The sequence below is a fragment of the Zonotrichia leucophrys genome, chromosome 2 (genome assembly GCF_028769735.1).
Source record: "Zonotrichia leucophrys gambelii isolate GWCS_2022_RI chromosome 2, RI_Zleu_2.0, whole genome shotgun sequence".
Classification (NCBI taxonomy): Eukaryota; Metazoa; Chordata; class Aves; order Passeriformes; family Passerellidae; genus Zonotrichia; species Zonotrichia leucophrys.
In genome coordinates, this window is record NC_088171.1 from 116,733,071 (window position 1) to 116,759,390 (window position 26,320).

General features: G+C 39.2%; 1 protein-coding gene across 1 annotated transcript in view; it reads left to right on the top strand.

Moving 5' to 3' along the window:
• The window catches only part of CLVS1 (clavesin 1), a 99,507-nt gene that overhangs the window by 32,349 nt on the left and 40,838 nt on the right, over positions 1–26,320 (top strand). Inside the window, exon 3 of the mRNA XM_064706155.1 lies at positions 1,588–1,762. Coding sequence (XP_064562225.1) covers positions 1,588–1,762 — 175 coding nt within the window. The remainder of the gene's footprint in view (positions 1–1,587; positions 1,763–26,320) is intronic.

The window sequence follows — 26,320 nt, forward strand, 5'->3', positions numbered from 1 at the left end:
ATGCCAATTGCCAATCCAATCAGTATGCCTTCACCTGACATTGCTAAGGAAATAGTCCTCCTTTTGGCTGTTTAGTTGAGCTTCCCCATAGAGTTTGAAAAGGTCAAGGCTGTCTTGTAACTGTAAATGAGGGAGAGGTGACTTGGTATGCAGCAAGAACAATATTGTGTGTCTTTAAGTTCAATAAGCTCAATTTATTGCCCCAATAATTATACTTAAGAGAAGCTTCTAACTTTTGCAGAAAGGCAGAGTGCAGAAGCAGATTTTACAAGGGATCAGGTCTTTATAGAAGGAATGTACATTTCCACTCAAAACCTATTGAAAGAAAAGAGAAAGAATCAGAGAATAATTCACCATTTACTTTTAATAGAAATTTAACATGTGTTGATGCCATTCAGGGGTAGAGGCCAATGGTAGAGAAATTTGTTTTGACTGCACATATGTTTTTTTATCTCAGGCAGAATTTGAAACAAATGCTCTTGAATGTTTGAGGGGATTTTTTTTTAAATTGATGAAAACAGCAGAAAAGAAATAAATTAAAATCTCCATGGGAGAACATGGTATGAACCTTCCCTGTAAAGACCTCAGGTCTCATGGAAACTTGAGAACAATACTAAGGTAAAACAGATTGCACTAGCAGTATATTACAATTTAATTTTACACAAGGTTATGCTGCACTTTGTGAAGCTTTCCTTACTTGTTACTGTCTAATGGAATGTATTGTTTGTAAATAATCTTAATGAGAAGGACAGATGAGGAGAGCACCTAATTCAGCTTGTTGGGGTATAAGTATGGACTAGTCATTAAAGTGTCCAAGTCTTGCTTTTGTGAAATGGAAGTAGCGAGGAAATGGAAGGAGTGAGCAGCCCAGGCTTCCCAGAGCAGACTTTCACACTAAAGAAAGCATTTCAGCACTTTCTTCCCTTTTTCTTGTTAAATGCATCAGGCCCTCCAAGGCTTTTAATTATTCTCCCAGAGCTGAGAGAAGCCTTGTGGCCAGCCTACTGTAGCTGGTAATTAATAAAGAGCTCTCATTTTGAGCATTTGTAGCCATTTTTCATGTTGCATTTGGTTTGCAAAACTAAGGCAACTGTCAAATTGCATTGTGTAAAGCCTTGCATCATTCCCTATACTCAAGCACAGAACCTAGTTGTATGATATCTTTTATATTAATATTGTACTGATTTATTTCCTTTTCTGAAAATAAGGAAAAAAAAAACTGATAAGAAGAAGGGAAACAAACTGGTAAAGTATATCCAAACGAGCAAGGATTTAAATCAATAGCTTGAATTTGTTTCATTTTATCACAGAAAAATAGTTTCCCAATGTAGCTTCGCTAAAATCTATTGATAGGTCTACTAGCAAAACTAAGGAGATCTCAATGTTTATTTTATCTGTCAGTGACCAGGATTTATCACACCAAGCAGTTTTGGAGCAGCAACTCTTTAAAGACACCTCTGAAACAACTCTCTTTCAGGATTCTACCAGAATAAATCCCTGTCCTTCACTCACGTCCCACCCATAGCAAAACTGAGAATCTTGAGGTTTGAAGACAACTGCAACCATTGATTTTTTTTCTGCTTTTAGGAACTCCTTCATAGATATCCTTCGGGCTATTCTGCTTTCCTTGGAAGTGCTCATTGAAGATCAGGAGCTTCAGATAAATGGCTTCATTCTAATTATAGATTGGAGCAACTTCTCCTTCAAGCAAGCCTCCAAGCTTACACCCTCTATCCTCAAACTGGCCATTGAAGGGTTACAGGTAGGTGGAGGGTAACACATGTACCTGCAACTTTTATTGCTGCAGACAGTGATTTTTGCTTCATCAGGCCCTGGGCAAAGTGAAAGGAGGAGAAATAATCCAGAATGCTTTAATGTTCCATCCACTTGATGCATAGATCGATTTTCAGACATCTCATTTTGTCTGTCTCTCACTTTTATTTCAGCTGTAAATCAATGTAGCCAGGACGTGTGTTACTTACCACAGCATTAAGAAGGAGGGTTAGAGAATTGAGGTTTAATCCATGAGGGAATTAAAGGGGATTAGAATCCAGCAGTGTCTGCCTTCTGGAGTGTGCAGTCCACATGCAAGCACATGTGTGTGCAGAGGGAGGGTAACAGGAGATGAGAGCAGCTCCCTCAGCAGATGGAAGAGCAGTGCTGTGTTCATGGGAATGCGTTTGAGTAGGACAGGAATGAGGAAGAGGGAGGACAGGCTCCCTGTTGTGACCTCATTCTGACTGCCCTCATTTATCACACAGGATCCTGTTACTTTGTGGTTCAGACTCTTGAGGGGCTGCACTTCCACTTGGTGCTGGCAGATAAATAGGAACAAGCTAAAACCATGTTCTGTCATGGGGCTAGGTAGGAGGTGAGGAACAAGGCAGCTGGGGCCTGATGGGACAACCTGAGGATGAGGATAAACTGTGGTGGTCAGAGAGGACTTCAGTCCCTTCCACTAAAGTCCAAGCCCATCTCTGGTGTTAGACCTGAGAAGGACTTTTTACATAACCTTACATAACTATTTGAGGACATTTGATAGAATCCAAGGGCTATTTAAGTTGGAAGGAGAGATGGAGATCACTTTGTCTGACTCCCTGCTCAAAGCAGGAATGACTTCAATCTTATACCAGCTTGCTTAAAGACCATGTTTTCATGCTGCCACATATTTAAAAAGAGAGATAAGTAACTATTTTTTTTCTTGCTTAGTACTTACCAGATATCCTGTTGTCATAAACACCTCAAGAAAAATTCTCTCTAGTGTGTTCATTTTTATTTTAACTTACATTCCAGAACAAACAATTTGTTCAACTATTTTTTTTGACTAGCAAGTTATCTGCAACTAGATCATGATTGTATCTGCTTTGTTTTATTATTCAAAAATTAGGTAGAAAAAGCTGCCAGCAATTGGAAGCCTGTGTTCCCCTTTGTGAGGAATTTTCATCTATTCTAACAAATTAGAAAGTCAAGCTGTGCAATTAGTCCTTAACACAATACCTTATCTTCTCCTGCAGATACTATCACTTCATACAGAATAACATTCTTTGGTTCAAAAAAAACTCCTAGTCAGAAGGAAGATAAAGCCAAGTGACATTCAGAAGTAAATCAAATTCTAGCAAAGCATCCTTATGCATGTCCAAATTTAGCTTTTCCATCTATTTAGTACTAGGCCAGTTCAGCCTTCATCCCATCTGATTTCTGGCCATGGCACTGCCAGGTTTTCTGCCTCCAGTTTGTTTGCATTTGTCATCAGCAATGCTGGAAGTACTGAAGCCTTGAAGTACCAAAGCTGATCTTATAATTCTGTCATTAGCCTGACATCCTGTGCTACGCAATTGAAGGAGGCTGCCTGACTTGAGTATGCAAGTGCATTTCTTTTCCTATTTGAAGTCGAGTTACTGTTGTCTTCTCCAGGATTAGTAAAAATGTGACTCTCTCTGGAAGTACAAATTGGGATAACGAGTCCTAAACTTAGCTAGCCACTGGCTTTGTGAGTAGTAGGAGCAGTAGGAGTTGTGAGTGCTGCATTCCTTTTTACCAGTTCTAGAAGCAAGACATTCATGCTTACAAAGCACATATTTAGCATACAATGATGTTGGGGGCTTTTTAATTTGGGGATTTTGGCTCTCACCATTGTTGTTGAAGTCCCTTCACTGAGACTTTGTTCTATTATTGTAAAAGGACTAGTGCCATCCTAACGTAAAATTTGTGTGAAATGTAGTTGAAATGCAGATGAGACCTACACACTTCAGAAAAAGAGTCATTGCATTGGAAGTCACTGAAAGTAAAAAAGTCAGGTCCTACTCCCATGAGATGATGATGTCCAGAAATAAAAGCAGATTGTTTTAGTTTCTTGTTTTTTCTCATAGCTAAGGCGCTGTACAAGTACAAATCCTCAGACAGGCAGATTACATGGCTATCTCAGTCCTCCTTTCTATGAAGAGATTTTGGGTTATATTAAGTCCTGTGTAAGTCTAGTTAAGTGGATGGAAGGAAAATAATTCTCTCTTGCAATTTCTCCTGGAGCTGAACCCATATGTTGGTATTTGTGCCAGGAACTTTTGGCCTCTCCCTATGTATTGTCAATTTTAATGCCATAAAGGAACAATTTTCCTATAGTTTTTTAAACTGTCATTCATTGTCTCAGACCATCACATTCTGACATATTGAGTTACTTTAAAAAATAGTATTTAATAATTTATGCATTTAGTTCTTTTTCTTACATTCAAGTTGCTTTCAGCTAATTAATCTTTTGGCAATTCCATATTTTTGCATTTGCCTTAAATTTATTTTTTTTTCAAATTATTGCTACAATGCATTACCACTTAAGTGCAGACAGCAAGTATTACACAGGTGCATATATTAATTCATCTTGAGATGTAAAACAAACACTAGTCAAATCTAGTGGACTTGGCTGCAGAAATTAATTTTATTCAGACTGTTCAGTTTCCAACACTGTAAAACCTGTAAATACTTAGAAAGATGAAGTAGGAGTTACATCACCACACTGCTGAATGCACATTTTGCTCAACACTACTCCTTGTTCTGTATGGATTTCTCTATATATTGCATCACACAAGACAGTTCATTGTATCTCAGTTACTTTATTTAATGACCTAAAAATGCCCTTATGCCTCCACTTCAAACAACACTAGTTCAGATGTTAAATAAGTATTTGTACAGTATGGCAATTCTCATCATGTCACAGCAGTGTGGGGACAAAAGTCTTTGTAGTGCCTAAGCCATCTCTGATTAACAAGCTCTGCTGTTTTAGCACAAGACGATTGTCACTGTATGCTTTGAGCTCCTGCTGTATTCCTTCCTAGACCTTACAGATCTCTTGAATTTTAACACATTAAACACAAGATTTTCACGTGGATAGAAAGGTGGGGAGAGAGATGTGTCTAAAATAAACCTATTTTGCCAATAACTTTCCAAGTTTTCACTTCTAATCTTCATTCTTTTAATATGAACAGCTTTTCCCCTTCACAGCATGTTTTTTCCTCTTTCTCTTCATCTGTGAAGTCACAGTTCTTCATGTATCGTGCTGGGCTTGTAATTATCTTATAATGGTAGACAAAATTTAATTGTGGCTTAAGTTAGCCAAAGACTGATCTTCTGGCACTTTGCATAATAAAGTAGAAGCATCAGAGTCCAACAGCAAAGGTCAGAAAGCCATGTTAAAATAATGATGCAGGTGAAGCATGTAAGAAATGGTCACTTCTCAGTACACAGGATGTTTGCTACTGACCACTGCATTAAAGACTCCAATAATCCTGGAAACCTGAAGTGCTGCAGTGAACACAGCCTTCATGTCCAGTGAAACCCAGACATTTTTTAATGTAAGGCTAGTTGTTTTCTGCTCTGAGGATGTAGTTGGTTGGCCTCCAGACAGGACTTCTGATTTCATGGTATACCAATGAGTGTAAAGAAACACTCTTTGTTCCTGCCTTATCCAACACCAGAGCTATGTACTGCAGTTTGTGTATGTGCATGCACGTAGCAATTTAGAAATTCCCCCAGCCAGTGCTCTGAATTGAAATGCAATTACTTCTCAATAGCATGCAGAAATCTTCCAAAACCTTCCAAACAGCAGAAGGTTTGACCTTGCCTGCTATTTCTTTGATGAAAGCCAAGACAGAGGGCTCTGGTCTACCAAGACCCAGCTGAGTGGCTTATGACACAAATCACCAAACTGGATTCAAAACTGACCTGAAGGTCAGGTTTGCACTCCAGGGTACCTAATACTGCCTCACCTAACAGGTCACTTTCCCCAAGGCTGTCTCAAGGTAGTGAAGCAAGAAATAGGGTGGATGGCTGTTTCCTGGCTGTATTCTTTCTTTCTTTGATATTTGTGTCACATGCAGGTGTCCTCAAATGTGATTACAGTCACTCTTAAGAAATAAACCATATTCCCCCATTGTGACAATGATGAATCATTGCAGGAGTGGTCTTTAGGGTTCAATAGGGCTTTGATTCAAATGTCACAATCATTGCACTGAGCAGCAGTAACAAGAGGGAACTACCGAGATCTCCAAACAGGAATTTGTCTCTGGAGTTTCATTGGCAATAACTTGACAGAAGTTTTGACCAACAAAGGACATTAGGAGAACAATTAAATTTCTTTAAGTTATCTTCAGCTTATCATAATCCAGACAAAATTTGAAGCTAGTATTTCTGTGAGGAGGGGAAAAGGAAAGGAAATCAATGATGCTTGGCTTTAGAACACTTTGATCAGATAGTGGTACAGATAAAAAAATATTTGAAAAAAATCTTCAAATAAGGGAAAATTGTATAAGATTCTCTTAGAAAATTGTCAAAGGTATATTTGCTAATGCTACAGGATAGCATTAACGTTTAGATGAAATCAGAAAATTAATCTAACAGGTTTGTTTGGAGATTATTCCACTTCAAAATCTAGAATGAGATGCCAAATTATGAAAAACTGTGGCTGCTAAGAACTATATGAAGCTTTTTGATCTTTAACATTAGCAATAGATTTTAAAAGTCTTTTTTCTTTCCTCCTACTGTAATTTTGTCAGTTCTAGAAACCTAATGTTAGTTCAATTATAGCAGCAAATTATTTGTCTTTTAGCATTACTTTATACAATCAAATATTTTTCATGTTGTGCTTCAGAAGGAAGAGCTATAATATTAAAAAATGGTCAAAAGTGAAGAAGAATGTAGATCTTAAAGGAAAAAAAAATGCAGTCCAATAATATGCCAAAGGTGTAATATTTTTATATGCTTTTTTTTCCAAATCTTACTGAAAAATATGAGTCTTTAGAGCTGATAAAAGTTTTCAAGTCAGTACAATTTTTTTTCTGGAACTATGTGGTAATTTCAGGATGGCATTATTACAGTGGAATAGATTTCCAAAATGGAAGTATGTTTGTTTCAATAATTTTAATCTGGGAGTCAAAATGCTTAATAATCTATTTCATTATGAGTGGTAGGAAGCATTGATTTCTGCCTTAGTTATTAGTATTTCTTGCTTTTTGAAGTTTGAATTCAAGTGTAGGTAATGGAACAGTATCTCAGAGCATCATGGCCTGGCTTAATGGGCATAATTTAATATTTATTATGGTCAAACTGGGCATCTGAACAGAACCCAGGCAGTCCTTGAGTGTTTGGAGATTTCACCAAGCCCTCTGCCCTGAAAACTTGATGTCTCGTTCACCAGCCCAGACTGGACTGGAGTCTGCAGGCTGGAGCAAGGAACTGACTCTTCTTTCCTTGCTTAAACACATTTGTACTCTGAAACCAAGGTAAATGTGATCCCTTTGTCTGAATAAGTACTTCCAGTGGAACTCTTCGTGAGTCATGGGAAGGATGTAGGGTATAAGATGCCTGGCATAGTGAGTATAAGATAAAACTCTTCTTTCCATAGAGTTTCTGAACATAATATTGCTGCTACTTGAAAATTTAGAGTGAATGAGAATTCTCGTTGTAAAAAGCTGAAAAACACTCAGCCTTTCTGTAGAAATCTGTAGTGTAAGGTTAAGTCTGCCTGTGCTATAAATATTCTATGATTCTATTATGTCTCCACCGGTGTTTATAACAGGTCATATTAATAGAAAGACAGAGTTCTGTCATTGTCTGCTGAAGTCAGAACAGATAAAATCCTCAGTGACAGAAGCTATGCAAAGAAAACCATACACAGGCTCATGTATCCACTGGCTTGTACAAGGACAAGCCAAAAAAACCTTAGCACAAGACCCTAAGTGTAGATTTAACAGTTTATTTCTTGAAAAATGACTGCAGATTCAAAAGTTACTCATTCAATTGTTTGGCTTCTCCTCAGCTTTTCATGTTGAGAACAGTGAGCAGAGAGCTGAGCCCAGTTGCTGGAGCAGTGTAACTGGCTGTGGTTCTGTGAACATCTGCAGAGAAATGATGATCTGTGGCAGCTGAGAATATGTCCTTCTTTCACTTCCCCTGTTAGAAAGAAACCTACCTAAAGGCAGACATTTTTTGCATATTTATGTCCAGAAGTTAAAGAATAGTAAAAAATTAGGGAAATACTTAGATTTTGGATTTTTGCAAAAGCCTTGTCATTATTATCCCCAGGATATGGAAATTGAATTAAAGGGGTATCCTAGGCTGGGTCCTTGAAGATGGATAACTGCACCTTTAGTAGTGTCCTACCAGACGACAAGTGATTTTCTCAGAATATAAAAGCAGGATGTTCCTGTGCTGTAATCACAAGAGTTCATGTGTCCAAAGGCATGTTGCAGCTTCCCAAAGAAGAGTCCCTGTTAGTAACGCAAGAAGAGTAACTCAAGCTTATTTCCATATTGACAATATGAGCTATATAAACGTGGGTTAACCTACAGAAGGGGGTCTACAAATCTGGTCTGTGAAGGAAATAGAGACCTCCTCCCAGTAGGAGTGATTGAACTGTTCCTAAAGTAAGACAACTTCAAGTTCTAATGATCTTCAGCACTGCAACGTGCCTAAATATCAGAATTTAGTAGATGCTTTAAAATGCAATTGGATATTCTGTTTCCTAAACATATGTAGCAAAAAACTTTCTTGGTTTCAAGGCCACTACTAATATGAGACATCAAACTGCATATATACACAAGTATTGGAATGAAATCATTTGCAATATATACACATAAAAAGCATACAATTTTTTTTCATTAAAGGCTGCCTCTAAAGTTCCCAAATCTGTTTACCTTGCTAGCTTTTCCTTCAGCATTAGGATGTGCTTCATGTAAGAGACCTGTGTTGGAACATGAAGCCACAGCTAACGAAGAGCATTTAGAATCCATTGAAAGAAGGTCAGTTTGAATCATTCCAGAAATGCTCATGCTATCTGTCTCCAGCAGCTGTTGTGATATGTAGAGTGAGTACCCTCTGAGCTGCCAGTGAGGGAGCCTTTGAAATTAAAGGAGATGAGAAGAGGGATTGACTCATTTTATATTAAAAAAAGGTAGATAAACAGACTTCTCTCTCTCCAAGAGAAGGCCTATGTTCATTGTGTGTCTATCATCTCTAGGGAGTTGACTGGAACAAGGAAAAAGCAAAGGATAGCAGGCTGCAGACTCACATTTTTCACTTGAAAACTGGAATTAACTGCTTAGTAGAATTGATCAGCCCAGCCATGTTTATCAGTTGGATGCTTTGAGGCTTTTGGCTCCAAGTAAAGGACAAGCTGCATATATTAAATGGAAAGTCTTTTTTAATGCCAGTTATTACATTTTAATAAAGATCTCACCAAGTTTCTGATAAGAACTAGAAAGAAAGAAAATACTCCTTTAGTCCCAGCAAGGAAATGTGAAAGTTTGTTGCAGTAAGTCTTAGTGGTAGATAGTAAAAAAGCCTAGAGCTAACATCAGTCATGCTCAAACCTTCCCACTAACATGTGCACAAATAGATCATGTTATATGTTGAATGTTTTTTTCTCTCATAAAATATGAACCTGGTCTAATGTACTTGCACTAAATTACATTATCCCTGTCCTTCATAATTTCATAAAATTTCAGGAATGATCCATCTGTAATATGTGTAGCTTTTTTTACAACTCCAAAAGCTTTCTCCTTTTTAGCATGGGAAATGAGTGAATGCTTCCTGAAGAGAGTATTTACATACAGGTAATTTCTTGCTGTGACAAATATACACAGTGATTATGCAAAAATAGAAAGGAGATTGCATATACAAGACTAGATTAGAAATAGACAGGAATAGTGACAGTTCAGTGAGAGCTTTGTGACAACAGAGTTGAAATAGGTGCTATTTTGTCTGAGATGTGGGGTGGCAATGGAGGTACATGTGTTTAGGGAGATGGAGGCAGAGCAGGAGGAGTCATCATTCTGATATGACTGCACACAGTGGCATAGATTATCCCCTGAGCACAGCTGGACAAGGACTTGGCTCTCTCTAGGAGAAGACTCATGCTGGAGCCTTCACTAATGACTGCAGAACTGAAATTCCTATCTCCAGGGAAGGCAGCTGTGGCAGGGTAAGATCAGCTGTGCCTTTACACCCCTGGCTCACAGCCCTGTCTTTAGCACATGCCTTCAAGGACGTGCTGTGGAACTGCCTGTGGGTCCCTGACTGCTGCTGTGGAGCGCCCTGCAGCTCTGCTCACACAGGTGCAGGAGAGAGCTCTTGGCAGGACTCTGCTCATTCTGCTCCTCTAAGCAAGGTAATTTCTGGCGCAAGTTTTTAACAAAAAAGCTGCTGTCAGAAACATTTTAAAATTCTGCAGAAAGGCAATGATTTTTAGGAATATTTGCCTACTTGTTGTTTGACTTATGTGCAGAAAACTAGGACTTTTCTGCACACATAACAATTTTCTTTAAATCCTCATGTATTATTATCTCCTCCTCAACAAAGGAACTTAGGAATTCCTCAAATCTTTTATGGTCATACATATTTGTATGGCTATACATGCTTGTAGGGCAAATATGTGTATGATCAACATGGTCAAAAGAGACTACAATGCTTTCAGTAAGTTTGAGGTGAAGTCCCAGCTGATGCAAATAGAAATTTTACCATTGTCTTGATGGAGGCTGTAATTCCATCCCTATTAAGCCATGGCAGAAAGTGATTTTCCACTTCAAGAGAGACTTCTAGGCTTGCACAAAATGTCCCTCAATGTCTGAGCATTTTTTGGAAATTCTGTACATCAATAAGAACACTTGCCTAGTGATCTTGAAGAACTCCATTCTGTTCTCAAATACTTTTGTGTCTCTTAACCATGTGGAACCTTAAAATTAAACAAGCATTCCTGAATAGCAGGAGTTTCTTGATATAAAAATGTCAACCTCAAACACCGCAGTCTTCCAAGGAATGTTGAAAACACCAAGAGAAATATTCAGCCTATTTCCTTCTCCTCTCATCTCTATCCCTTGCCCCCACTAAGCTTTGGTTTCAGCAAATGGACATTTTCTGAGGAAAAAAGTATTTCAGTGGAAATTCATCCAGTAGTTCTACTTCCCTATAATTCAAAACTTCCTCTTATTAGATGAGGATGTTTTTTTCATCCCTTTCTGGTAGACATATTAGACCATTAGACCATTTGAATGTACATTCTGATTTTCAGTCTGAGCACACTCCCACTGTTACAAACTGTTTGCAGTGGAATCAGTTTAAAGAAAGGCCAAAGGGTAATAAAAATAATTTCCATTTCAGAGGAGGCTTTCTGACCAACTCCAATCTACATGCAATAAAAATGCAGCAAAGAAACAACACAGCTAACACAAGTATAATTCCAATGCAAATATTCTTCAAATAGCAGATACATTTGGAAGGTCATTAGACTGACAGTTTTTCAGAAGAAAGACAGAAGTATGAATATATATGTGATGAGCAAAGTCCTTGATGGCTGTGTAAGAATTACAGAGGAAAACAGCAGAAATTTCTATGAACTGAAAATAGAATGCAAGCTTGCCTAGGCTTATAGGGTTAAGATAAATTTTATTCTTCTATTTTCCAAGAGAATTTAGGATTTAGCATTTTTGAATTAGTAAGTGTGCTCAGTAGCATATATGCCCAGTGTCTGGAAGAAATGGTTTCCTGTGGTGTGGTGGGAATGTTTATGTAAATGGATACCTGTAGTAGCTACAGAGGGTCCTAGTCCAACTTCTGTGTGAAGTTTTCTGAAGAGTCCCACTGACAATCCAAACTTTGTTTGGTGTCCCTCAGAAATACAGAGAACCTGAGTTGAATTCTGAGGAAACAATATCTCCTCAGTATAACACAGACAGCATTAAACTCCTTGTCATGGTCCTTGCCTTTATCACATAATTTATCAATCTCATTGCCAAGTGCAAGGGAAGCTGCGAGGAGATGGTCCTAAAGAGATAAGGATTCCTGAATCTGCAGTGGAATTGAAATTAATTAATTGGTACAGATAAAGCTTCTGACTTAATTAATCACTGTAACTGGGCTTCCTACTAGCATTGGAGACAATATCTACCAATCATTTTCTCTAAAAAAACAAAAAATTAACTTTTGCATTCAAAACCAACCAGGCAAACTTCAGTTTCTGTTGCTGGCCACTGTCTTTGCTTAAACTGAGTCCATGATCACTGCAGTGTGGGGACTGTAGTCATTTACCACTGGGTGTGAAAGAGCTTTTGGAACAACTTTTCACACATAAATAAATTAATGAATAAATAAATAAATAAATAAATGCACACATACTTTGGCCTCAAGAGCTGTCTTATCAAAAGTGAGATCAGCTTGGTTTTCCTGCAAGATTCTAGCTTATTTTTAGAGTGTATCACCGCACATATTCCTATCTGACGTGGATATGTGTGCTCAAAGGATTTTCTCATCATTTAATATTTGCTGCCCATGGAAGAAGGACAGCAAATACTGGAGGAGTTCAACCACAGCCATCAAATCAGCTAGCCATTATCTACTTTTTCCACTTTCCAACCTCCCAGCTATTTCTCTACCTTTGATACTGCTTTCTCCTCTAAATATTAAAAGAAAAATAAAGCTGTGAGGCAAACCAGGTGTGCAAGGTGTGCATTCTATGATGCTGAGCTCTTATGGCTAACAGTGTTAGTTATTCAAACACACAAAATATAATTAACTATTCAAGAAATTTCCCCCCTCCAATTTGTTATACATGCCTGAATGAATGTTAATGGGGTCACACAGCTCTTTGAACTGCTGCTGACAGAACAATAAAGAGTTCCTGTGGTTTTCAAGAAACAGCACAGTATAATTTTGCTTGCTTTGCAAGGGCATTTCTTAATGATATCATTATACCCTCTAAACTCCTGGTCCACTCTCAGAAACTCACAACACTTCAAATGACAAGTTACCTTCTCTTCTCCCTGGGAGAATTGAATCTCAATTATAATTTATAATGTGTTACTTACTCAGTGAATATTCCTTTCCTGTGCCTCTGAGAGGTGCCAGCTATGGTATTTTAATGAAGAACCCCTGTTTTATAGCCTCTCTACTCTGAAACTGGAACAACAGCGTTTAAAGAGCTAGAGCCTTTACACACTTTCCTGAGTGAGGAAGACAAATACATTCCATTTGAACTGTCTTAAAAGACAATGAAAATAACTTAGATTTGTCTTTATTCCAGAGGTGTTACATCTGAACAGTATTGCCTAAGAATGTATAAATAACTTTACCACTAAATTCCTGCTGTCTGTGGTAAAATTAATTCAAATGTTCAAACTATTTTATTTTGACTGCTTGCACTCCTTTGAGCTCACTTATTTTGCAAAGATATTCTAGGCAAACTAGCTGAAGAATGTTTGTTAAACTAACAAAATAAGTGAACATTTTTATTAGCTTGAGTAAATTTATTTGGTATCTACCTCTAAGGATTGCCCAGCTTTGTGTATACAGAGGGAAAAAAGAGAAAAAAACAACCCTTTGTAGTAATGCATTCCTCTTCTTTGAAGCCTGTGCAGAAAGTACATCTGTAAGATACCAGGTTTAGAGAGAGTGAAAGAAAAAATCAGGAAGGAAATAAGCTTGCATGCTTAAAGGAGACTTTGCAAATTAGTAATCTTTGATGATTTTTTTTTAAATTGGAAGTTTTACATAGTACAAATTCTGTAATAACATCAGAACATGATTTTCAGAAATTAGCTGTCAGCAGCAGAGTGTTTTATTGGACACTCACATTGTTGAAAATAAATACATGAATTAAAGGCACTTCTGAGCAGTTTGCTGTCAGGCTGCAGTTTCCCCTCAGAGCAATACCTCAGATCTGGGTCTGCCCAAATTGCCCTGGACTGGCCAGTAAATATCCATGCCTCTGGCATAAACAGGGGCAAGCAATCAAGGATTTCAGTGCAGTGAATGCTCAATTATGTCACCAGCAAAACAAAGCTGATTGTGGTAACCACAGGCAAGAATCATTGTCTCCTTGGTTTGGGATATTTGTATATTTGGGAGGTGGTGTCCAAGCCCAGAGAGGCAAGCCCATGCCACCTCTCCCCAGACCCTGGAGGCGCTGTTTTCAAGGCAGGCCTCTTTGATCTGGGCTGGTTGGCACACTGTAAGAAGATGTGAAATAACTCTTGGCAGGAACATTTCACTAACAATGAAACATCTGTTGATTTCTGTGTAGATTACATCCTTTTGAGAAACCTGCCACCTCAGTAGGGACAGATTTGGAAGATGTGACACAGGTGAAGACTTTCATCCCTTCTGATTTCTTTGCCATTCAGCTGTTGTTGCATGTGAAGCAGATCTTGCGTCCTTTAAAAGATTCAAAATGCTGTTTGAACATGATAAAATGCAGCAAACCATCAACTTGAAAATTATTTGTCATTTTCTTTTTATCTACCTTTTTGTACTTTCAGTCATGAGCTGACTTTCCCCTTGCATTTCTGCAATCATTAAAGCACAGCAGAGCTTCACAAGCTGGAGTGTTACACTGCCACGATGCGACATTTTGTGAAGCAGAACAGCTAATGCTGTCTCTCTTTTTGTTAGTTGAGTTTTGGGGGATTTTTTGGTTGGTTAGTTGGGCAGGTTTTTTGTTCAGTGTCAGAATGATGTAAATTAGCTCCACAGCAGCACATCAAACATAAGCTTCCTGTTGGGAAGTGGTTTATCAACTAACTGAAGATCTGATTCTGTTCAAAATGGTTGAAATGAGCAAACAAACAGCCACTATCTCTCCCTGATCTCCCCCTAAAGAGGCAAAAAACTAATCCTGGAATGAAATAAAAATGTCTGAGCCAATGCTATGTAAGCTAACAGGAAATCATTAGATATATACTGCCCACCCTTTCCAAGCTACACATTTCATTTGGAAACAAATCTGTACTTGGAGACATCAGTAATTATTTCCATTTATTTTCCGCTTCAGCGATATGTAAAGCTGCAGTTTTGATATAGCTTGCCAAATGCCTCTGTTGATTTACATGAAAGGTTCACAGGAGGCAGAAATATTTGCCTGAGGGATAAAAATAAACATATTCAAGCAAACAAGATGCTAGTAAAAATGTAGTAAATTCTGAAATTCAGTGGAAAACTGACAGTGTTTCTCCCCATGCTTATCTAAGCATGACCATGGCAGAGTTTGGTGGATCAAAAGCACGGAGCATTCAGTCATCCCCACTGATCCATCACTGCTCCTAAGAGGCACTGTGAGACTTTTGCAGAGGACACAGTGAAGGCCTGGTGGGTGAGGGCAGGAGCTGCTGAGCTGAAGGTCTATTTATCCTTTGGTAATGCTGGAGTGAGCACTGCTGATGGCAAGAGCAGGAGGGGAGAACCACAGAGCCTTTTTCTCCATTCTCCTGAGCAGCCCCACACACATCCCCGGTGTCCTGGTGTCAGGGAAACCAGAGACTGTGACCGTGAGGTGAAAGGTGGACTGCAGCACTATTACTCCTCTGACCAAAAACCAGGAACAGCAAAAGATCCCTCAGCTCCCCAACTGGAGGTGTGCTCTGGCAGAAAACCACACCGATTTCCCCAGTGCTTTTCAACTTTGCAGGAGTTCTGCACAAACCACAGGAATCAAAGGGGAGAGAGTTTCACCCAGACCCCTTGTGCTACTGCTGCTTTCTACCTGGCTTTCTTTGAGGAGTGCATGGAAAGCTCACAGCAGGTCCTCTCCTCCAGGTGGGCAAGAGACTGCCAGTCAAAGCAGCTGCTTCACAATACGCTTACTGTCTCCCTCTGAAAACATCCAAAAACTCCACAACACTCCTCCTCTCTTTTATCTCCTTAGCCCCATGGATTTTTTTTAACAGATATGGAAGTGCAAAAAAAGATTTAAAACCCTTACTTTGCATATGCAATCTAGGTTTTGAGTCTTTGAGGTGCTTGCAGTTAATGCCTTCAAGATTTTGTTGGCTGCATGAACGCTGGAAAAAAATTCATTTCCATTTCAATAAAAGCCAAGCTTTCGTGCAATGTCACAGGAACTTAATGCTCAGCTTTAAGAGAATCTTTGAAAATCACAAAGTTCATTGCCAGTGCTGGTTCTGTGTCTCCACAGAATATGTTTTATGCACATCTTCCCTCCCTTGCAGGGCACACTTGTGAGCTGGCTGCTGCTGCTGGGGTCGCAGAAGAGACAGCTGCATTGGATATTGTTGTGATCTGTGGGATGGGATGGTGGTTTGGTTGGATGGAGGAGGAGGAGAGATGAATGGAGAGGCACAACCTCTCTCAGCCAAATAACACAAGGCATCCATTGCCCTAAGCAAGGTTTCATGATCAGCTCCATCACTTCCCTCATCACCACATTCACATCAGTGTCTTTTCTAATTGGAAATGCTGTTTATTTTCAGCTAAAGTAGCTCATTACAAAAGACATCCTGCTTTGGATGTAGTCAAAAGGACTCTGGTGTACAAGATGTACAAAGACCCTCAATGCTTACTTTTGCAGTGACAATGAGGGTGTTTTTTGTCTCAGACTGAAAGGTTAATATTTCGGAAATAATGTTCTCCCTCTTTACATTAGAGAAACAGGGCTTGCCTTGAGCATGAAGTGCTATGTTGTCATTTTTTCACACCAGCACTGAAAAATCAGACCAAAATATCAAGCTTGATTTTGCTGCCACTTGCACACCTTCTGAACTTCCATGGAATGGGGATAATTGAACAGGGAAGAGCCTCACATTATTGCTGATTTCGCTGGGCAAACCACTCATCTTCTCCATTAAAAAATGGGCAAAGTTTGATTTGGAGACCATACATTCAGAAAGTTGTTCTAGTGATATTAGAAAGCCCTTACTCTTCCTGTTGAAAGACCAGTTCTGACCAGAAAAGAGTGATCTGTGCTATCAGCCACAACAGCATCTTGTCTAGGAGTGCAGTAGATCCTCCACCACCTGAACTGTGTTAGTGAAGGCTTTCAGGCTTACTTGAAGTGGTGTGCTATCCCTAGCTGGATTTATTTGGCAGTTTTCAGCCACCACTTGCTGAAAATTTAGTTCAGACCTTTGCTGAACTCAGGAACTCCAGACCAGGTTTCCATTTTGCTTTATTCTAGCATGTAAAGCTCTACAGGCTGGAAAAGATGATTTTCTAGTGGTTCAGTTTGACTCCATAGCTTTTCAAATGCACAGTGTACTTCTCCTGCTGTAAGCTCTGTTGTACCCTGGGTTTTTTGTCCCAGTCTTTAACAATGTGAGGCTAGGAGGAAAATTAGCATGTGCAGCTTAAAAGGAAGCACATGTTCCTGTACCAGAACAAGGAGTTTTTGAATAGGAAAAGGTCTAAATGAGGCACCTAGCAGGGTTTTGTTATCTGTGAGGTCCTTGTACCTCCTCACACAGCTATTTTATCACAAAAAAAATGGATTAATAAGGTGTTGATCCATAACTGTATCTGCACAGTGTCTTAATGTGCTATAAATAGAGGAGAACAAAATGTCTTTTCCAAAGGTGAAAACAGGTTTAATAAAGTGGTGGAATAAGCTGCATTCTGATTGCAATGATAGATCTCAACGGGAAGAAAAAAAGGGTTCAGTGAGAGCTCTGCATCCTCCATGAGAAAGGAAGAATGGATAAACAAGCATTACTAAGGTAGCACCCCTGGTGTAAGTGGAAAGGAAAAAAATGTTTTAATTTGAAAAACAACTGTGTGCTATCCAGAACTGGTAGTGAGTTTTTGTACTCTGCCTTGTGTTCCACCCATCAGGACTTTAAAGCCTCCTGCAAAAGAGGAGAGATTTTTGCTGACACAACAGTCTGTCAGCAGGCAGCTGGGCTTCAGGGCACTCAGTCAATGGCACGGCAATTATTTACAAAGAAGAACAAGTAACCTCTAATTCTTTGGGTCTTAGTTGCCTTCCACCTCCCCCACCTTCTTCACAAACACAGGACTAAAGAGAGGAAAATAAACCTAAAATGCTTTCTTTGTTGTTAGAGGCAGAGAGTGGGGGGATGGAAAATAATACATGTGCATTTTCTCCAGTTTTATTTTTCAAATCCTGTAAAAAAGGAAGTTCCAAGTCTAATTGTAGACTAAAAGTAAGGAAATACAGGGTCTAAATACATCTGGTTTTCCTAAAATAGATCTTACTTTTTATTCTTTGCATCCTTTTAAAGTATATTTCTAGGAACTGCAACCTGTACTTAGGCTCTCCCTGTGAGATGCAGGAGTTGGGTCATTCCCTCTGGGGGAGCAGTAAGGGAAGAGGTGCTGTAGTGGAGGAAGGTGGGATCAAAGTCCCATGGAAGTTCATTGTGGTGGGTGTAGATGTTGGCAGATGGTTCAAGCAGAGGTGAGGGGTCCAAAGATGGAGAGCTGAGCAGCCACCACTGCCAGGACACCAGTGTTTGGGGTTCCTGACCATGGAGTGCTGAGGGATGGCAGTGGCAGTCTGGGAGGGAGGAGCAGGGAAGCTGAGGGGCTTAGGCAGAAAGAGGTTTGGAGCAGAAGGTTGGAAGAGCTCAGGAGACTCAGAGTTAGGTGGTGCTCTGGATAGGTTTTGAGTCAAAGGGGATGGGTGTTCTGGCATGTGCCAAGAACTTATGTGAAACTCTGATCCAAGATGGATATGTGGAGTTAGAAATAAACAGGAGCTTCAACTTTGGAGTGATAAGAGCCATGGGCTGTGGTTCAGTGGAATGGGTAAGGGTTCTCCAAGGTTGTTAGGCCAAAAGGGATAGGCAAAGTTTAACAGGTTGTGTGGGATGTCTATGGCACGTGACTCAGATGTTCTTGCAGTGATCCTGGTTTGAAATGGGAAACACACATCACATCCTTTGGCAAAGGAACCTTTCTTTTTCCACATCACCAGGACCACTAGGGCCTGTCAGATGGTCTACAAGGAGCCTGCATGTGCAATTAAGCATTTAGTCAACTTTAATATTTCATAATATTGCACAAAGTCTATATCTAGACCTTGCTGATCACCCTAAATATATAAAAGAGTTGTTTAAAACAGGAGGGGGGCTGTGGAGGTTACCCTCCCTTTATCACTCTCTCAATTAGCATGTGAAACCAGAAGGATCTTAACACTACATCCGAAGGAAAATGCCATCAGTATTTTAAGTAGCTAGCATCCTTATGAACAGTTGGGGGAGTGTTTCTCACTCCCCAGATCTTCTTCTGGCAGCAGTGCTCAGCACCAGCTGGCCTCCATCACTCCTAGGAGTGTCTTTCTAGTACCAAAAGCTCACAGGACCGTATTTCACTGAATCATCACTTTTTTTCTAGCACAGTTTGTGTGTATTCATACATAACAGTTCTTTGAAAAAAGGTCAGGGCTATGATTTTGAGTAAGCTAATTGGAGTTGAAAGCAGTGTCAGCTCCAGAACAAGTTCTGAGGACAGAAGTGAGCGTGCCTCTCTGCCACAGTACCTCGCTCTCCACCAGTCAGCCTCCTAAAGAGCCCACAAATTCATAAGCCTCTTAACATAATGTAGACACTAAGGAACTGGTACTTCTTTGTATTTTATCTTTTGCTTACTGAGATTGGAAGGATTTCTGCTTTGTAATCTCAAAAACCCTAATGATTTGCTGCACGTGCTTCTGTATTCCTAAATTATTAATTTTTCTCAGCTCCTGATCTGGAGCCTTCTCGGGGTGCTGGTAACGAACAGGTTAAAACTTTAACCTGCCCTATGTTTATTGTAGCTACAGCCATAAAAATAGGAATGGTATACTTGTTCACAGTTTAATCAATACCCTTAGCTCTTTTTCTACCTTTGGATTTTATGAATTGAATTATCAATACTACAGTACAGTTACATTCCTAAAGTTCATCAGAAAATTTGAAGACATGTGTGGCTATTTTAATGTAGACTTAAAAATACTCCTTGTGTTACTCTATTTATTTTGCTCCTTACATCCTCCAATTCAAACCTTCAAAGTTCCCCTCCCTCCCTCACAGGAGTACTTGACTACTGGGGTCTTTCATGGAGAGCTAGGAAATTATTCTACAACATGCACACATACCCCAGATTATAGAAAAGATGGTTGCCACATGGGCTTGTATAGCTTTTGTCATGCCTTATAGCATGGGAAAGCAATTATGTTTTCTACCTTTTGGATTAAGAGTGTGAGGGGCGAAAAGCAAGACCCCTTTGGCAGGCATGTTCTAGGCTGCAGAAGCTCCTCACTGTAAATCTAGTATAAATCCCCTGTGCCTTTCTAAACACTCCTACACAGCTCATGAAATGGCACTGTTCAGCAGTTGCCACCTTCCTGACAGCAGTAATTGAGGTACAAACACCAGTCTGTTCAGATATTTTATAAATACAAACATATATCCATACATATGCACGTACATAAGGTGATGGTGGCTTCATGGATGTCTCTTCCAGCACAGATGTTCTGCTGCAGCTCCAGTGAGTTCCACACAGACCTCTCTCTGTTACTGGAATTGCTGCAGGACTGTCAGGAACTTGGATCAGCCACCTCAGTTTGGGCTCTCCAAGAGCCCAAAGACCCTGTGGGATCTGCTGTCATCTCAAAGTGGCACATCCTCACAAATACACTGGTGTGTTCCTGTCATAGTAACATTTGCATAAGTGTTATGAGAAAAATTGCACAAAGAAAACTTTCCTGTGCAGGCAAGGTTTTACCCATGGCCATGCAGAGCTTCTGTTTGTCATCAACTGTATGACAAACTGTATAACTCTTTTTTTAAAAGTTTCTAATTTTGGAAAACACCTGTGGACCATTTCTATGTATGAATGTGTGTGTGCTTTGCTTAATAAGAACTGCAAGATTTTGCCTTCTGAAGAAGCAGCACAATGGAAGTTTTACAGCTGAATTTACAATAAACTTATTCAAATATGTCTCAGACACATTTTTGGCATAGCTGCCATTATTTCCATTGAATCATAGTTTTAAAATTTTACATACATTGAGACTAAGAATAATAAGAATAATATGCACCTAATTTTCTTCAGGCCATATACGATTCATTCAGCCGTTTACCAGCTATTTTAATTTCAAAAGTTGCAGGTATTTCATAGCATTTGATATTTTAGGCAGTCCTTTTTTCCTTCTTTGAATATTGATAAGATTCCCTACAGGGAAGGTGGTAAGATACTTTGATTCATGAGTTATATTTTGCAATAGATGCAAAAATATGAAGTAGAAACTTCCTCTTTCTTAAGTTCATAAAATCAAGAGTCATTTTCTCTAGGGCCATTTTGCCTTCCATCCACTAGCTTAAAGAATTTGTATCCATTTGAATTTTGCCAACAGCAAGAGCTGACAAGTAAATGTAACACATACACAAATTCCCAGAGCTGACAACAAGGGCAAATCTTTTGCTGACTTCAGAACCAAAGATTTCAGCCTAGTAAGTAATTTTGAACTATTTGCCATTCTCAGACTGCATAGTAAAGGGATTGGACACAAAAATGTGGATCCAGGAATCTGTTGGTACCATCTTTTTGAACTGCAGATACTCATTTATGATTTCAATGGTTAATGCATTTATTACAGGAAAGAGTAGTATTTCACATCACAGAAGTTCATGCATTTTTCCTTTGTTTGCTAATGTCTGTCTTTCTTTCTAGCTGTGATTGACATTTATGACAACTTGCAAATAAATAAACAACTTCTGAAATAATATTATTGCTATTGCAGCTGCGCATACAACTATTCAAAAAAGTGCAGAAAAAAAAACCAAAACAAATTTAAAAAATCCACACTCCTTTATGAACTGAGAGTGAGTAGCTGTACTAAAGAGCATCAAATAAATGCTCTTCCTATTGCAATGTTTTTTTTGTTTCTCACCTCCTTACCTGTTGATGCCTGGCCAGGATAGAACAGCAGGGCAGGAGATGTGCATGAGAGGCTGAAGTTGTACAGCTGATAGTGGTTCCAGATGTCATGGGATTTCTCCCTTTTCCCTATCCCTGGTAAGTCATTCTACAGAACCTATGTGAATTTATGGGAGGGGGATATTGTTTTATCAGAAGATTGTCCCCCAAGGAAGGAAGGTAGCTTGTTGCTTAGCTTATGTTTAGTACCACAGATTTTTTGCACCTCTCTGCACCTAGGACAGCATATGAGATCCAAGGACCAAGAGGGAGCACAGATGTTGTCAGTTCCAAGGTGGGCAATAGAAGGAGCCCCCTCTCATCCTGCTTGCTGCTTCTCTGAGCCGTGCTCCTCCCTGTTTGCCAGTGCACTTGCTGGAATAACTGCCTCTCCTCAGAGGTCTGGAGGACAGGATTAAAAAATGTAGCTCCCAAGAACACAGATGTTCTGCTTTCAGCTTCCAGTTGCTGGTATTTCTACCAAAGGCTCTGTCATTTCCTGGGCAGATCTCAAGAGGGCTGAGTTCTGCTCATGTAGCCTTGTTTGTGTTCAGTGCTCCTCTTCAGCTGGGCAAAATCCCTCATTTTTGCCTGGGGCTCATTAACCTGGGTTAATAAACTCTCATTATCCAAGGTTTCCTCAATAGACTGCTGAATTGATGATGAGCCTTCCAATACATGGCAACATCAGAGAGAGAGGTTTAACATCATGTAATTAAAATCCCCATTATTCTAGCATGAAGGTGACTGAACTGACACAGAGCAAACTATGCCTACTTATTCAGGAAATAATGATGCAGAGTGAAAGCACTCAGCACTTTTCCCACCAGGAGGTCTTCCTATGCCTGTGCAGGACACAGCCTAAGGAACTTCAGATGCTGGCAGAGACAAACAGGTCATTTAGAAGTGGAGACTGAGTCGGGAGAGGTACACAGTACAGCTTATCTATACTGCAAGAGAAGGGACAAAAGATAATCAACTTAAGACCTAGTTGTGAGCTAAATGAGATTGATGTGAAGGAAAGAGTGCTGCTTCAGGTATGGTGTGGCACATCCACACAGCATCATGTAGAATTACTAAATTAGGCCATGTGTAGTCAAGGGATGCACTCTGTGATGAGGTGTAGGGATGATTTTGGTACTCTTAGACTTGTTGACTCATTTGCTTCCCTTTTACAAGTCAAATTATTTTTCTGAATATCAAGTATATGTTAACATCCTGGGCATGTGTCATCCCTGTCCTAGTGAGGTTTGAAGAAAATCTCTGTCATTGAGTTGTCCTTGAGCATGTTGATTTATAAACTACATATCTTCAAATAATGTGCCTAGGTAATACCTCTGTTGTATTTTTTCTCTGGATTTTTAAATCTTTGTGTCCTAAGTGAAATAGAGATTGTAAAATTATTTTGAATTTATTAAATGTCCCAGGCAAAATAGTTTAAAGCAAAACAGCCGTGACAAGAAAAAAAATGAAGGTGCTTAGATACGTATTCATTATATGAGAAATTGAACTCAACGGGGGATGGGGCAATTTTCAAGTGATAATAACCAGCCTGATTAATTCAAAGTTGTGTGTTAATATTGTTACTAAAGCAAAACTTTATCCCTTATCTCTTCATGTCTGGGCAGAATGATGGATTTTTAAGAGGAGATTTGAATTTATTTCCAATCAAGGCTATTTGCCAACGGGATCATGTGACTGCTCAAGTCAGTTCAACCAAGCAACTTTGCACATTAAAATATTCAGAATAATTTAAGAATATCAGTACATTTCAAAGTTAGTTTGTCCAGATAACAAGTAAAGCTGTGTTAAGACTACTGGATAATATAAAAAAAGCATCCAGTCAGCAACAACTCCAACTTTAGACCAACCCATGCTATAATGCTCTGAGACAAATGAGGGAAACAGGAACAGGATTGCTTCCCAGTTTCTGAGGTTTTCAATCAGACATGTCTGCTTAGCATTAGAACTTCATAGTGTGCAGCTCCTCAGTGTTAAACGGCCCTTACCCTCTAGCATGTATTCAAGTCATATGCCTGAATCATGCTGAGGGTTTCTGGTGTCTGGACAGATTTTGATTATATACCAGCTATAGAGTTGTGAATAATAGCTGTATTTTCAGTATCATTACTAAAATCAGTAACTGAGAGAGCTTATCAGAGAATACCAGACTAGATGGATTGTGGGTGCAATCTAAGTCCCTCTGTGCTATTATGGAGAAGGTGATCTGGAAATCAAATTATAATTTCATGCCGTACGTATCACTTTTTCCATGTAAAATACGTGCCATAAGTTTAATAATTAAACTATTAAATACAGTGCTCAATTAAAATTCGTCCTCAGGGTGACCATAGGATACCTGCAACAGCTTAATATGGGAGACATCTACATAATGCAGCAAAACCACATGGCAGGATGATGCAGACATTTTTTCCTGCTACACCTGGTTATACATGGTTTTTTTCTCATTAGTTTAATGGACAGTTCAGCACAATCCAACAAATATTCCACTGGCCAAAAAGACATGTATATCATTAGATGACATTCCCAGCCTGTTTTGTTCAGATTCTGCAATAAAGAAGTGCTTATAATGCTCAATAAGAGTAAAATATTATCTTGAATTTTGACAGTGATTCATGCTGACGACAGCTCACATGATCTGCACAACAATGAGTACTATCGGGTGTTCATGAGTTCACAGACCAAAAATGTTAATGACATTGAATAAGTTGTTTATTCATTGTGGCCACAAACCACACTGAATGCTTCATTACACACTTAATGACTAGAGATGAACAAATTGATTTTCTAAGTCGTTGTCCCACCATTACAGTTGGAAAAGCAATTGTTGTGGGTCAAAACAAAATAGAAAACATCCAGTTCATTCTTTAACTTGCAAAAGGCTTCATGTAATTTTTGAATGTTTCTTTCTCCCTTTTCATATCACACTGAAGCTACACATATAAACAAAACTTGGAAACAATTCAGTTTGTGCATTTGCTTGATTTTTTCATCATCCTTTTTTTGGCAAGATGCTTCATCAGATAAATACAAGTAATTTCAGTCAATCTTTTGTTTCTTCAATGAATAAACCACTTTCTTAACAAATTCTGACCACATGGGTCTTGTCTCTATAGTTGAAGCAGACAGATGCTCTATCACCCCACTTGCTAGTGCCAGTCTGAAAATTTGGTAATTCCTCTGGTGACAACCACCCAAGCTAAGAAAGCCCCTTGAGCTGTGTGTATATGTGTTATTTAAAATATGTTCCCATGTCAGTGTAGCTATGTAGCTTTCCTGAACAACTTTTGACTCACACAGCAAATGCTCTATGTTGCCAGAAGCTATCTTCCAAAATAAGTGTTTTTTTGTTGTTGTGATCCAGCTGTTACTGCCTGAAACAAATTGGTACCAAATCGTATCTCCTTGCAGTGTGAAAAACCAGATAGCAGTGGGTGAAAGAGTCGATGTCCTTCACTGAGGGATGCAGAGTTTCAATTTGGTCATGTGGTCTGCAAAACAATTTCTTGTTTGCCTGTCTAAAGGGTTAAATGGTCACGTAAGAGAGCTTAAGTGTTATAAAGGGCTTCCTGTGGTTTCCCAGTCTGGAGATTGTTTACTTTGCAGAATAGATGGTATTGCCAGGGCCAAGGGAGAGGAGTATTTAAGTGCTCCCTGCAGATCAGGAAACAGAGAGAAGTCCTGAGACAGAGGGCTGACCTGTGGCGAGGATATTCATGTCTAATGAGGGAAGGCTGTGTGTGTGCCCTATGTAAGCAGAGCAGACTGCACCACGTTGCTTCTCTCAACCAAGCACTGCCACCCTCCAGCATCCCGGGAGGCTTCAGTGAGTTGCTTCCACCAAGAGGCTGAATTAAGCTTTATGGGTGTTGTGGGTTGTTGATTTTTTCCTAAACCCAAAGGGTTTTTTGGATGAGACATTCTGTTTTACAATAATAGATTTTTTAATTACTGCTTTTTTCCTATCTTCACCTGTTGTGAAACTGTAAAGAAAGTGTGTTGAGTAGCTGTAAATGCAACAGTGGTTTTAGTGGAATTTTTAGAAAATGCACTTTATTGCATTCCCAGGAATAAAGACAGCTACAAAAATAAAGAGCACTGGAATGAGGGATGTATTCTACCCTCTAGCAATTACTGTAGTTATGATCTTACAGAGTCAGTATTTCCTCTACCATTCTAGGTATTTTAGTATAATAAAATTGCAAGGAATTTCTAAATATGTCATATTTTGGTAAACTGAGATAGCTTTAATACTCTTTTCAACCCTTTACTTTACACTGAGTTCTCCTAAACACTTGCCAATATCAGGAGGTGCGGAAATACTGCAGCAGATTATCACAGAATGGCAAGTGCTGAGCTTTCAAATGGCAAGTGCTTCCAGGTGAAGTGACATGCTGTTTTCTCTTTCCTTGAAAATTGTTTTTTTACAGTTAATCATGAAAAAAAGCTGAAAAAATCTGCTTTTGTTCAACCCTTTTTCACCTTAGAAATCCCACATGCCTCAGGCTCAGAAGTGAATCTAAAAAGGAAATGTCTACCTAATGGAAAACAAGCAAGTGTTTTGAAAAGTCACAGTTTGTACTTGCAAATGTTCAACACCAGACTGCTGAGCCAG